Raw genomic sequence first — 14,367 nt, 5'->3', positions numbered from 1 at the left:
GGAAGGAAAAAAAAAAAAAAAGAGGATAGAGTGGGAGAGAGCCAAAGCATAAGAGACTCTTAAAAACTGAGAACAAACTGAGGGTTGATGGGGGGTGGGAGGGAGGGGAGGGTGGGTGATGGGTATTGAGGAGGGCACCTTTGGGGATGAGCACTGGGTGTTGTAGGGAAACCAATTTGGCAATAAATTTCATATATTAAAAAACAAAACAAAACAAAACAAAAAAAAAGAATGATATCTTGCCATTTGCAACAACGTAATGGCACTAGACTGTATTATGCTAAGTGAAGTCAGTCAGAGAAAGATAAATATATGATTTCACTCATTATGGAATTTAAGAAACAAAACATATGATTGGCAGGATGGGCTAAATAAGTGATAGGTAGGGGTGTCTGGGTAGCTCAGATGGCTAAATGTCCAACTCTTGGTTTCAGCTCAGGTCATGATCTCATGGTTTTGTGAGTGCAATCCCCACATTGGGCTCTTGTGCTGGCAGCACAGAGCTTGCTTGGGATTCTCTCTCTCTCTCTCTGCCCCTCCCCAACTTGTGTTGTCTCTGTTTCTCTCAAAATAAATAAACTTAAAAAAGAAAGAGGGGTGCCTCGGTGGCTCAGTCAGTTGGGCGTCCGACTTCAGCTCAGGTCATGATCTCATGGCTTGTGAGTTCGAGCCCCCCATCAGGCTCTGTGCTGACAGCTCAGAGCCTGGAGCCTCCTTCAGATTCTGTGTCCCTCTCTCGCTCTGCCCCTTCCCCACTTGTGCACTCTCCCTCTCTCTCAAGAATAAAACATTTTTAAAAACTTTTTTAAAGAGAGAAAAAAAAGAAATCTTCCAAAGTTTCAATCAATCAGTCAATCAATCAATCAATAAATAGGTGATGGGCATTAAGGAGCACACTTTTTGAGATGAGCACTGGGTGTTATATATAAGTGATGTATCACTGGGTTTTACTCCTGAAACCAATACTACAGTGTATGTTAACTTGAATTTAAATAAATAAATTATGTACTCTAAAAAAAAAATAAACAAACTACCAAAACCAAAACAGGTAAAAAAACAGAAAACCTGAACAGACCCATAACCAGCAAAGAAATTAAATCAGTAATCAAAAATCTCCCAATAAACAAAAGGCCAAGGCCAGATGGCTTCACAAGTAAATTCCACCAGACATTTAAAGAGGATGTGGAGAAAAGGGAACCCTCTTGCACTGTTGGTGGGAATGCAAATTGGTGCAGCCGCTCTGGAAAACAGTGTGGAGGTTCCTCAAAAAATTAAAAATAGATCTACCCTATGACTCAGCAATAGCACTGCTAGGAATTTACCCAAAGGATACAGGAGTGCTGATGCATAGGGGCACTTGCACCCCAATGTTTATAGCAGCACTTTCAACAATAGCCAAATTATGGAAAGAGCCTCAATGTCCATCACCTGATGAATGGATAAAGAAATTGTGGTTTATATATACAATGGAATACTACTTGGCAATGAGAAAGAATGAAACATGCTTTTGTAGCAATGTGGATGGAACTGGAGAGCGTTATGCTAAGTGAAATAAGTCATACAGAGAAAGACAGATACCATATGTTCTCACTCTTATATGGATCCTGAGAAACTTAAGACCATGGGGGAGGGGAAGGGAAAGAAAAAAGTTAGAGAGGGAGGGCGCCAAACCATAAGCAACTCTTAAAAACTGAGAATAAACTGAGGGTTGATGGGGAATGGGAGGGAGGGGAAAGTGGGTGATGGGCACTGAGGAGGGCACCTTTTGGGATGAGCACTGGGTGTTGTATGGAAACCAATTTGACAATAAATTTCCTATTAAAAAAATAATGAGGAGGTTAATTCCTATTCTTCTCAAACTATTCCAAAAAATACAAATAGAAGAAAAACTTGAAAATTCATTCTATGATGCCAGCATTACCCTGATACCAAAACCAGACAAGACTTCACTAAAAAAGAATACAGGCCAATATCCCTGATGAACATGGATGCAGAAATTCTCAATAAAATACTAGAATCAAATGAAAACAGTACATTAAAAAAATCATTCACCATAATCAAGTGGGATTTATTCCGGGGCTACAAGTGTAGTTCACTACACCACATTAGTAAAAGAAAGGATAAGAATCATACAGTCCTTTCAACAGATGCAGAAAAGGCATTTGACAAAGTACAACATCTATACATGATAAGAAAAAAACAAAAACAATAAACAAAAAACCTCAGCAGGGTAGAGGGAACTACCTCAACATCATAAAGGCCATATATGAAAAACTCACAGCTAATATCATCCTCAATGGGGAAAAAATGAGAGCTTTTCCCTTACACAGTCAGGAACAAGGCAAGGATGTCTATTCTCACTGTTACTTTTTAACATAGTACTGGAAGTCCTAGCCTCAGCAATCAGACAACAAAATAAATAAAAGGCATCCAAATTAGAAAGGAAGAAGTCAAACTTTAACTGTCTGCAGATGACATGATACTGTATATGGTAAACCCAAGAGACTCGGCCAAAAAAATTGCTATAAGTGGTACATGAATTCTGTAAAGTCACAGGACACAGAATCAATGTACAGAAATCTGTTGCATTTCTAGATACTATAATGAAGCAGCAGAAAGAGAAAACAAGGAACCAATCCCACTTACACTTGTACCAAAACCTACAAGATACCTAGGAATAAACCTAACCAAAGAGGTAAAAGATCTGGACTCTGAAAACTGTAAAACACTAATGAAAGAAACTGAGGATGACATAGAAATGGGAAAACATTCCACACTCATGAATTGGAAGAACAAATATTGTTAAAATGTCTCTATTACCCAAAGCAATCTACAGTTTTAATGCCATCCCTGTCACAATACCAACAGCATTTTTCACAGAACTAGAACAAACAATCCTAAAATTTATATGGCACCACAAAAGAACCCAAATAGCAAAGCACTCTTGAAAAAGAAAAGCCAAGATGGAGGCATCAAAAATTTCAGATTTCACGTTATATTACAAAGCTGTAGTGATCAAGACAGTGTGGTATGGTACTGGCAACAAAAACAGACTGGCACAAAACAGGACAGAATAGACACCCCAGAAATGAACTCACCACTATATGGTCAAGGTCAATTAATCTTCAACAAAGGAGGAAAGAATATCCAATGGAAAAAAGAGAGTCTCTTCAACAAATGGTTTAGGGAAAACTGGACAAGAACATCCAGGAAAATGAAACTGGACTGCTTTCTTACACCATACAGAAAAATAAATTCAAAATGGATGAGAAACCTAAATGTCAGACAGTTAACCATTAAAATCCTACAGAAGAACACAGCCAATAACCTCTTGACACTGGCCATAGCAACTTCCTACTAGATAGGTCTTCTGAGGCAAGGAAAAAAAGCAAAAATAAACTACTGGGACTTCATGAAAATAAAATGTTATGCACAGCAAAGGAAACAATCAACAAAACTAAAAGGCAACCTATGGAATGGGAAAAGGTATTTGTAAATGACATACTTGATAAAAAGTTAATATCCAACATTTATAAAGAACTTACAAAATTCAACGCCCAAAGAACAATCCAGTTTAAGAAATGGGCAGAAGACATGAACAGGCATGTTTCCAAAGAGGATATACAGATGGCTGACACACGAAAAGGTACTTAACATCACTCATCATCAGAGAAATACAAATCAAAACCACACATACCTCACACCTGTCCGAATGGCTAAAATGAACAACTCATCAAACAACAGATGCTGGTGGGGATGTGGAGAAGGGGAACCTTCCGCACTGTTGGGAATGCAAACTGGTACATCCACTCTGGAAAACAGTATGGAGGTTCCTCAGAAAGTTAAAAATAGAACTGCCATATGATCCAGCAATTGTAATATTAGGTATTTACCCAAAGGATAAAAACATACTAATTCAAAGGGATACATAGACCCCGATGTTTCTGGCAGCATTATCAACAATAACCAAATTATGGAAAGAGCCCAAATGTCCTTCACCTGATGAAGAAGTAGTGGCATATATATACAATAGAATATTACTCAGCTATAAATGAGAATGAAATCTGGCCATTTGCAACCATGTGAATAAAGCTAGAGAGTACTATGCTAAGCAAAACAAATCAGAGAAAGACAAATACCATATGATTTTACTCATGTGGATTTAAGCAACAAAACAAATGAACACAGGGAAAAAACGAGAGGCAAACCAATAAACAGACTCTTAACTAGAGAGAACAAACTGATGGTTACTAGGTGGACAAAGGGATGGATTAAAGAGGTGATGTGTATTAAGGAGGGCACTTGTGATGAGCATGGGTGTCGTATATAAGTGATGAATCACTAAATTCTGTACCCGAAACAAATATTGCACTATATTTTTACTAGCTGGAATTTAAATAAAACTTGGGGAAAAAAGTAAAGGTTTTGTAGAATTCAAATGTGAAGCCATCTGTTCCTGGACTTTGTTTTGAAAGAGTTTTAAAGTATGGTTCAAATACTGCTTACACTAATCAAAGAAGACCACAATAAATGGAGACACATACCATGTTTATGGACTGAAAAACTCAATATGGTTGTCTTCTGATTGATCTAAAGTTTTAATTTTTTTTTTCTCAACGTTTTTATTTATTTTTGGGACAGAGAGAGACAGAGCATGAACGGGGGAGGGGCAGAAAGAGAGGGAGACACAGAATCGGAAACAGGCTCCAGGCTCTGAGCCATCAGCCCAGAGCCTGACGCGGGGCTCGAATTCACGGACCGCGAGATCGTGACCTGGCTGAAGTAGGACGCTTAACCGACTGCGCCACCCAGGCGCCCCTGATTGATCTAAAGTTTTAAAACAATTCTAATCAAAATCCCAGAAAGATTCTGTGTAGATATGGACAAGCTGATTCTAAAACTTATATAAAAGGACAAAGAAATTAGAATACCGAAAACAATTTTGAAGAAGAGAAATAATGTTGGAAAAATCATGCATGATCTTAAGACTTTTTCTAAAGCAAGAACTAGCAAACACTTTCTATAAAGGGTCATTTAGTAAATGTTTTAGGTTTTGCAAATCATACAATCCCTGTCACAGCTACTTAAGTCTTCTGTTAAAATAAAACAGCAGCCATTGGTATTATGGAAATAAATGGGTGTGGGTGTGTTCCAATAAAACTTTATCTACAAAAATGGGCATCACTTTAATTTCCCATGGACTATGGTTTGCCATGCCCTTCTCTAAATCTATACTAATCAAAAAATCGTGGTATTAGCAAAAGGACAGATTGACAGAATAAAACTGAACAGAGAATCCAGAAATAAACCTATGCAATATGCCCCACTGATTTCTGACAGAAGTACAAATGCAATTCAGTGGAGTAAGAATACTCTTCAATAAATGGTATTAGAACAACTGGACATCTTATGTATAAAAGCAATGAGCCCCAAAGTAAACCTCACACCTTATTAAAAAATTAACCCTAAATGTATCATACATCGAAATATAAAATGTAAAACTATAAAACTTTTAAAAGAAAACATTTAAGTAAATCTTCATGATCTGGTATTAGTCTAAGAATTCTCAGAACTGACACTAAAAGTACAATCCATAAAAAAACAAATTTGACAAGCTAGACTTCATCAACTTCTGCTCTTCAAAGGATACTGTTAAGAACATGAAATGACAAGCTAGCAAAATTAGTGGTTCCTAGGCTTACTAATAGAGGTGAAAGTGTGACCGTTAGGTATGAGGGACGTTTTTTTTCACATGCTGAAACTATTTTTATTCTGATTGTGATAGCAGTAACACAAATCTATACATCTGTTAAATTCATAGAATCTACATCTTTCTTTTAAAGATTTTTAAGTCATCTCTACATCCAATGTGGGGCTCAAACTCATGACCCTAAGACCAAGAGTCCCATGCTCTGGGGTGCCTGGGTGGCTAAATCAGTTAAGCTCTGACTCTTGATCTTCGTTCAGGTCATGATCTCATGGTCTGTGAGTTCCGGCCCTACACTGGGCTCTGTGCTGACTGTGCAGAGCCTGATTGGGATTCTTCTCTCCCTCTGTCTGCCACTCTCCCTTTCAAATAAATAAACTTTAAAAAGAAAAAACAAAAAGAGTCACATGCTCTTCTGACTGAGCCAGCCAGGTGCCCCTAAAATCTACATCTTTTTTTTTTTTAATGTTTATTTTATTTTTTTGAGAGAGAGAGACAGAGCTCAAGCAGGGTAGGAGCAGGGAGAGAGGGAGACACAGAATCTGAAGCAGGCTCCAGGCTCTGAGCTGTCAGCACAGAGCCCCAGGCGGGGCTTGAACTCACAAACCATGAGATTATGACCTGAGCTAAAGTCAGATGCTCAACCGACTGAGCCACCCACCACCCCTAAAATCTACATCTTTAAAAGTCCATTTTTAAAAAAATAGTCCATTTTAATGTGTAATAATTTACATACAAAATGTAACAAAAACTGTATGAGAGCTATATAAAATTTTATAAGATAGTATTATCTCAGCTTTGTTTAAAAAGATGCTTGGGGCACCTGGGTGGCTCAGTTGGTTGGGCGTCCGACTTTGACTCAGGTCATGATCTCATGGCTTGTGAGTCTGAGCCCTGCGTCGGGCTCTGTGCCGGCAGCTCAGAGCCTGGAGCCTGTTTTGGACTCTGTGTCTCCCTCTCTCTGCCTCTTCCCCAGCTCGCACGCTCTTTCTCTCTCAAAAATGAATAAACATTTTTAAAAAATTTTTTTAAGATGCTTACATATAGAAGCTAATTATCCAGATGAGAACTCTGGAAATCTGAATTATGTTATTGTTTTTTTCCTTTGTGTGTTTTTTTTTTAATTTTTCTATAGTAATAAATTACTTTTAAAATCAGGAAAATAAAATGTATTTAATAGGAAATTTTTACCATCCATTCTAATCCTGTAATACCCCAGTAGAACGTCACATTTTGTTTCCACTATTTCTTTTGAAAATTGTGTATGTAAAATATTTTATTTGTATCTTAAACTTGAATTTAATTGCTCTTCAAAAATGTCCTGTAAATTATTTAATGATGGGAAAATTGAAAAAATTCTATGACATATTAACCCTATAATTTTCTTTTTAATCCTTTTTCCAATAAAAAAAAAACAACAGACAAGTACTTGACAGAAGAAATGAACTTGAAAAAGACACCTGTGCTGAATCTTTGATGACTAAGACCTGTAATGAAGAAGGTAATGGTATCCAAGTTACTCAAAGTATTTAAAGCATAACAGAATAACAATATTATGGCTGGCAAGAGCTTCCAGTAAATGAATAAAACTAAGAAATCCCTGAGCATTTCTAGTTTGTGTGTTATAAGACAGTTCTTGGTAAATATAGTGTAAAATACTAAGTCAGCTTATTTTAACAAAGGCTTAATTATAATGATTATACAAATAAATTTGGGGATCTTCTTAAAATGTTGATTCTCACTGAATAGGTCTTGAGTAGAGCCCATGATTCTGACCTTCCAACAAGCTTCCAGTGATGTGTATACTTCTGGCTTAGAGGTTACAATTTGATAAGACAGGTTCTGAAGGTCACTGAGAAAAATGGCTTCATTCTTACCTAATTTAGTAAGAAAGAAATGTACACAGTAAGTTAGACTACAAGTGCTACCCCAAATAAGCATGAGGAGGTAATAGAGCAATCACTTCTAGCCAAGATATTCAGCTGAGAAGATGGCCTTCAAAGAATTTCAACATGTAGAAGAAACTGTGTGAGCATTTATAGAAAAAGAAAGTACAAATAACACATAGTTGACTGTGTGTGAAGAGACAAAAGTAGTTAATATTTGAATGTTCACACTATGTTCCCTTTTCACTATCCCCTAAAGATGAATCTTAGTTTGGCCTATTTATTTTCTTACCTTTCTCCCTGAAAATGGGTCATTTCTGCTTAACTAAAGTCTTTGAAACTTTGAAATGCCGAAGTTGGAACAAAAAAAGGATATGGAGAAGGACAAGAGAGGCATGTGGAGTTAAGAGACTTTTTATGACGTTTTTGGGTTTTTTTTTTTTTCCTACATAGCCCAGAGAAAGAAGTGCATCAGAGCAACTTCTGAGGCAAGTGGACAGGAAGGAAAAAGAACTTTTAAGAAGTATCGTATAGTGCCAGGCATATAGCACTTACTTTACTGCTGTTGTTTTATAAACTGAGGTCTACCAAGGATATGCCACAAGGCCTATGTATGGTCCCAACCCCAACCCAAAATACTATTACTTCAATTCTTTTGTTGTCCTCATCTATAAAATAAAAATTTCAATGGAATGGTTCTCATGAAGGATGAACAGTTGAATAAACAATTTAGAGCTATGTTTTTGGCATTAGTAGTTTAAAGATACATGATTCTATGTAGGAAAGAAATGGCATTTTCCAATTTTGTTTCTTTTGAATTTGAAGAAAAATGTGGAGTTTATAGTATTCAACAAGGCCAGCAGCTAGTTGATGGTTACTATCAAGATGGCAGAATAGGTCTCCAGCCCTCATTCCCCTCTCCCCATAAACACCAATTTGGCAACTATCCACAAACATAAGTATCATTGTGGGGGCTTCAAAATCCAGGAAGAAAGTTGCAAGAGCACAATGGAGCCCAAGACAGAGGACTCTTTGAGAAAGCATACCCCTGCCCCAGGACCTGACCACAGACCTAGGAGCAGCTCTATCACCCCATATACATGGATCTACACTAGTGGGCCTGGCAGGAATGTCATGCGCCTGTAACCCCACTAATAGGCCCACTGACTACAAACCCAACTGCAAACCTAGAAGCAACCCCATATTCAGTTCCAACTGCTCAACTGTGATCCCACAGCCAGTCTGGTCCACCTAGGGACCTGGGAAGAGACATGCCAATCTATGCCCCACGTAATAGGAGGGCTAACTGTGGACTCAGAAGTAGCCTTTCCACCTGGGCAAGCAGCACAAGCTATGCCTGATGATGCCCCCAATGATAAATCAGCCAACCAGTAACCTAACTGTAGACCAGGAAGTAGCCCCATGACCTGGCCCTGGTTCTGCTCCACTGCAGTCCTGGAGGTAGGCTTGTCTATCTGGGGACCTGCAGAAGTAGGTCTTTACCTGCCAAAAACACTCTGTAAAGAATGGAAGAGGTCCCTGCTCCTTTAGTTGCACAGACACCAGTGCAAGGCTATAAAGTCACAAAGAAGTGGGCACAGTACCACCAAAGGAAACAAAAAGTTCTACTAACCAGTGCCAAAGAAATGGAAATCCACAAACTGCTTGACAAAGAATTCCAAATAAAATCATCTTTACAAAGCTCAATGTAGATAGATAGATAGATAGATAGATAGGTAGGTAGATAGATAGATAGATAGATAGATAGATAGATAGATAGATAGATAGGGGGCCCAGTGAGGGGCACCTGGGCGGCTCTTTCAGTTAAGCCTCTGACTCTTGATTTCAGCTCAGGTCATGATCTCACAGTTCATGAGATTGAGGCCTGCATCGGGCTCTGCACTGACAGTGTGGAGCCTGCTTGGATTCGCTCTCTCCCTCTCTCTCTGCCCCAACCCCACTCGCTTGCTCTCTCAAAATAAATAAAAATTTAAAAGGAAAAAAGTTCAATGAGCTAAAAGAGAACACAGATAACTAAAGAAAATTAGGAAAACAATACATGAACAAAATGATGAAGCTCAAAAACAAACAAAAACCAACCTATTAAAAAAAAAAAACAAAAACAGAAATCTGGAACTGAAGAATGATAAAACTAAAAATTCCATTAACTTCAACAGCAGAATCAATTAAGCAGAAAAAACCCCAACAAACTCAAAGACAAGTCATTTGAAATTCCAAATTTAAAAGAACAAAAAAGAAAAGAATGAGGGGTGCCTGGGTGGCTCATTCAGTTAAGTGTCTAACTTCAGCCCAGGTCATGATCTCATGGTTCATGAGTTCGATCCCCACATCAGGCTCTCTGTTGTTGGTATGCAGCCCACTTCAGAACCTCTGTGCCCCCCCCCACCCCTCTCCCACTCCCACTCTCTCTCAAAAATAAACATAAAAAAACAAGTGAAAAAGTGAAGAAACCCTATGGGACTTAATATGATACCCCAAAAGAACGAATACTCACACTATAGGTGTCCCAGAAGGAGAGAGAGAGAGAGAGAGACCAAAAAGTTAAAGAAACAGTGGTTGAAACATCTCAAATATAAGCAGGAAAATGAACATCCAAATTTGTGAAGCCCAAAAGTTCCCAAAGAGGTTCAACTAAATTGTCTAAAGTAAAAAGAAAACATTTTCACAGCAGCAAAAGAAAATGACTTGTCACACCAAGGGACTATAACAAGGAATAGCACCTAAGACTATCAGTGGATTTCTCCACAGAAACTGTGTAAGTCAAAAGAGAGAGGGATGAAGGGTGCCTGGGTGGCTCAGTCGGTTAAGTGTACAACTTCAGGTCAGGTGATGATCTCACTGTGAGTTCAGCCATGTCAGGCTCTGTGCTGACAGCTTGGAGCCTGGATCCTGCTTCAGATTCTGTGTTTCCCTCTCTCTCTGCCCCTCTCTTATTCACACTCTTTCTCTCTCTCTCTCAAAAATAAATATACATTAAAACTTTTTCTAAAAAAGGGGGGGGGGCGGGATGATATATTCAAAGCACTGAAACAAAAAAAAGTACAAACCAAGAATACTTTACCTGACAAAACTGTATTTTAAGAATAAAGGAGAGAGTCATCCATACAAACAAAACCTGAGGGAGTATATTATGCTAGATGTGCCTTACAATAAAAACTAAAGGGAGTTCAGTTTGAAACAAACAAAAAAAAGTAAACAATAACATAAAAGCATATGAACTGTCACTGTTAAAGGATATACTTTAATAGTGGCATGTAAATCACTTTTAACACTAGTATACAAAAATTAAGACCAACGTACTAAGAATAACTATCACCACTAAAATGGAACACAACATAGAAAGAAGTAAAATCTAGAATCAACTCAAAGTTTATGTGAGAGAAGTGTACACATTCTGCACATAAGTAAAATTAAGTTGTTATTAGCTTAAAACAGACTGCCTTAACTAGAAAATGTTTGATGTGAGCCCAGTGGTAACTACAAAAACAAAAGGCACAATAGATACACCAAAGATAAAGAGAAAAGAATCAAAGCATACTGCTGCTGCTGCTGCAATCATCAAATAAAGAAAGACAAGTTGAAGAAGAAACAAAATCACTACAAAACAGAAAACAGTTAATGAAATAGTTATATTAAGTCTTTTCCTATCACAGTAATTACTTTAAATGTAAATGGATTAAATTCCTCAATCAAAAGATAGTATGGCTGAATGGATTAAAAAATTTAAAAAGACTCAACTATATGCTGTCTACAAGAGACTCACTTTAGATTTAAAAATACACATAGCCTGAAAGTACAAGGGTGGCTAAAGGTAACCAAAAGAGAGGAGTCATTACAGTAGACAAAAGAGACTTTAACTGATAAACTGTCATGAGACAAAGGACATTACATAACAATAAAAAGGTCAATTTACCAGGAAGATTTAACAATTATAAATAAACATGCGTGCAACATCAACTACATACCTGTCAATACATATTAACATATAAAGCAAACATTTACAGATATGAAAAGAGAGGTAGACAGTAATAAAATAGTATAGTTCAATACCCACCTCTTTATAATGGATAGATCATCTACACACCCAAAAATTCAGTAACACAGCAGAACTGAATGACACTATAGACAAAATGGAAACTGAACACATATAGAACATTCCACCCCAAAACAAAATACTCATTCTTCTCAAGTGCACATGAAACATTCTCCATGATAGATCACATACTAGTTCACAAAACAGGTCTTAAACTTAAAAAGACCGGAATCATTTTAAATATCTTTTCTGATCACAATGGAATGAAATTAGAAAGTAATAATATTTTTGTGTATGGTATAAGAAAGTGGTCCAGTTTCATTCTTCTCCATGTCACCATCCAGTTTTCCCAACACCATTTGAAGAGACAGTCTTTTTTTCCATTGGATACTCTTTCCTGCTTTGTCGAAGATGAGTTGACTGTATAGCTGTGGGTCCATTTCTGGGTTTTCTATTTTGTTCCATTGTTTCCATCTGTTCTATTCTGTTCTCTTGTTTCCATCTGTTTTTGTGCCAGTACCATACTGTCTTAATCACTACTGCTTTGTAATATAGCTTGAAATCCAGAATCACAATGCCTCCGGTTTTTTCTTTTTCAAGACTGCTTTGGCTATTTTGGGTCTTTGTGGTTCCATACAAATTTCAGGATTGTTTTTTCTAACTCTGTGAAGAATGTTGGTGGTATTTTGATAGGGATTGCATTTAATGTGTAAATTGCACTGAGTAGTGTAGACATTTTAACAAAGTTTGTTCTTCCAATCCATGATCATGGATTGCTTTTCCATTTCTTTTGTCCTCTTTAATTTCTTTCATAAATCTATATTTTCAGAGTACAGACCTTTTATCTCTTTAGTAAGGTTTATTCCAAGGTATCTTACTGTTTTTGGTGCATTGTTAATGGGATTGATTCCTTGATTTCTCTTTCCGCTGCTTCATTATTGGTGATAGAAATGCAACAGATTTCTGCAAGTTGACTTTGTATTCTGTGACTTTGCTGAATTTATGTATTAGCAATTTTTTGGTGGAGGCTTTGGTTTTCTACATAGAGTATCATGTCACCTGCAAATAGTGGAAGCATGACTTCTTTTTTGCCAATTTGTATGCCCTTTATTTCTTTTTGTTGCCTGATTGCTGAGGCTAAGACTTCCAGTACTATGTTAAATAGTAATGGTGAGGGTGGACATCCTTGTCTTGTTCCTGACTATAGGGGAAAGGCTTGAGCTTAGCATAATACATTCTAGGTCCATTCTTCAGGTTTTCCCCATTGAGGATGATATGAGTTGTGGGTCTTTCATATATGGCCTTTATGATGTTGAGGTGTGTTCTGGTGATCCCCACTTTGTTGACAGTTTTTATTAAGAATGGATGCTGGGGACACCTGGGTGGCTCACTCAGTTAAGCATCTGACTTCAGCTAAGGTCATGATCTCACCATTCGTGGGTTCAAGCCCCATATCGAGCTCTATGCTGAGAGCTCAGAGCCTGGAGCCTGCTTCAGACTCTGTGTCTCCTTCTCCCTCTGCCCATCCCCCACTCATGCTCTGTCTCTCTCTCTCTCTCTCTCTCTCTCTCTCTCTCAAAAATAAACATTTAAAAAACTTTTTAAAAAAAGAATAGATGCTGTATTTTTGTCAAATGCTTTTTCTGCATCTATTGACAGGATATGGTTCTTATCCTTTCTTTTATTAATGTGGTGTATCACATTAATTGATTTGTGAATACCAAACCAGCCCTGCAGCCCAGAAATAAATCCCATTTGATCATGGTAATTCTTTTAACGTACTCTTGAATTTGATTTGCTAGTATCTTGTTGAGAATTTTTGCCATCCAGGTTCATCAGGGATATTATATTGGCCAATAATTCTCATTTTTAGTGGAGTCTTAGTCTGGTTTTGGAAAAAAGGTAATGCTGGCTTCATAGAATGAGTTTGGAAGATTTCTATTTCTGTTTTTTGGTAAAGTTTGAGAAGAATAGGTATTAACTCTTCTTTAAATATATGGTAGAGGGGCGCCTGGGTGGCTCAGTCGGTTAAGCGGCCGACTTCAGCTCAGGTCATGATCTCGCGGTCAGTGAGTTCGCGCCCCGCGTCGGGCTCTGTGCTGACAGCTCAGAGCCTGCAGTCTGTTTCAGATTCTGTGTCTCCCTCTCTCTCTGACCCTCCCCCGTTCATGCTCTCTCTCTGTCTCAAAAATAAATAAACGTTAAAAAAAATAAAAATAAAAATAAATAAATAAACATATGGTAGAATTCCCCCTGGTAAGCTATCTGGCCCAGGACTCTTGTTTGTTGGAAGATTTTTGATTACTGATTCTTACACCATACAAAAAAATAAATTCAAAATAGATGAAAGACCTAAATGTGAGACAGGAAAATACCAAAATGCTAGAGGAGAAAAGCAGCAGCAACCTCTTTCACCTCAGCCATAGCAACTTCTTACTAGACATATCTCCAGAGGCAAGGGAAACAAAAGCAAACATGAACTACTGGGACCTCACCAAGATAAAAAGCTTCTGGATAGTGAAGGAAACAATCAACAAAACTTAAAGGCAACCAGTGAGATTGGGGGAAGATATTTGCAAATGACACATCATATAAAGGGTTCATATCTAAAAATCTATAAAGACTTTATCAAACTCAATACCCCAAAACCAAATAATCCAGTGAAGAAATGGGCAAAAGACATGAACAGACGCTCTTCCAAAGAAGGCATCCAGATGGCT

General features: G+C 37.6%; 1 protein-coding gene across 3 annotated transcripts in view; it reads left to right on the top strand.

Moving 5' to 3' along the window:
* Positions 1 to 14,367, top strand: part of LOC123580849 (WD repeat containing planar cell polarity effector) — a 387,009-nt gene that overhangs the window by 349,024 nt on the left and 23,618 nt on the right. For all 3 annotated transcript variants that reach the window (XM_045446220.1, XM_045446221.1, XM_045446223.1), the window contains one exon: positions 7,129 to 7,208. In XM_045446220.1, the coding sequence (XP_045302176.1) occupies positions 7,129 to 7,208 (80 nt within the window). The remainder of the gene's footprint in view (positions 1 to 7,128; positions 7,209 to 14,367) is intronic.

This window comes from Leopardus geoffroyi, chromosome A3 (genome assembly GCF_018350155.1).
Source record: "Leopardus geoffroyi isolate Oge1 chromosome A3, O.geoffroyi_Oge1_pat1.0, whole genome shotgun sequence".
NCBI classification, from domain to species: domain Eukaryota; kingdom Metazoa; phylum Chordata; class Mammalia; order Carnivora; family Felidae; genus Leopardus; species Leopardus geoffroyi.
This window is presented reverse-complemented; position numbering and strand designations above follow the sequence as displayed.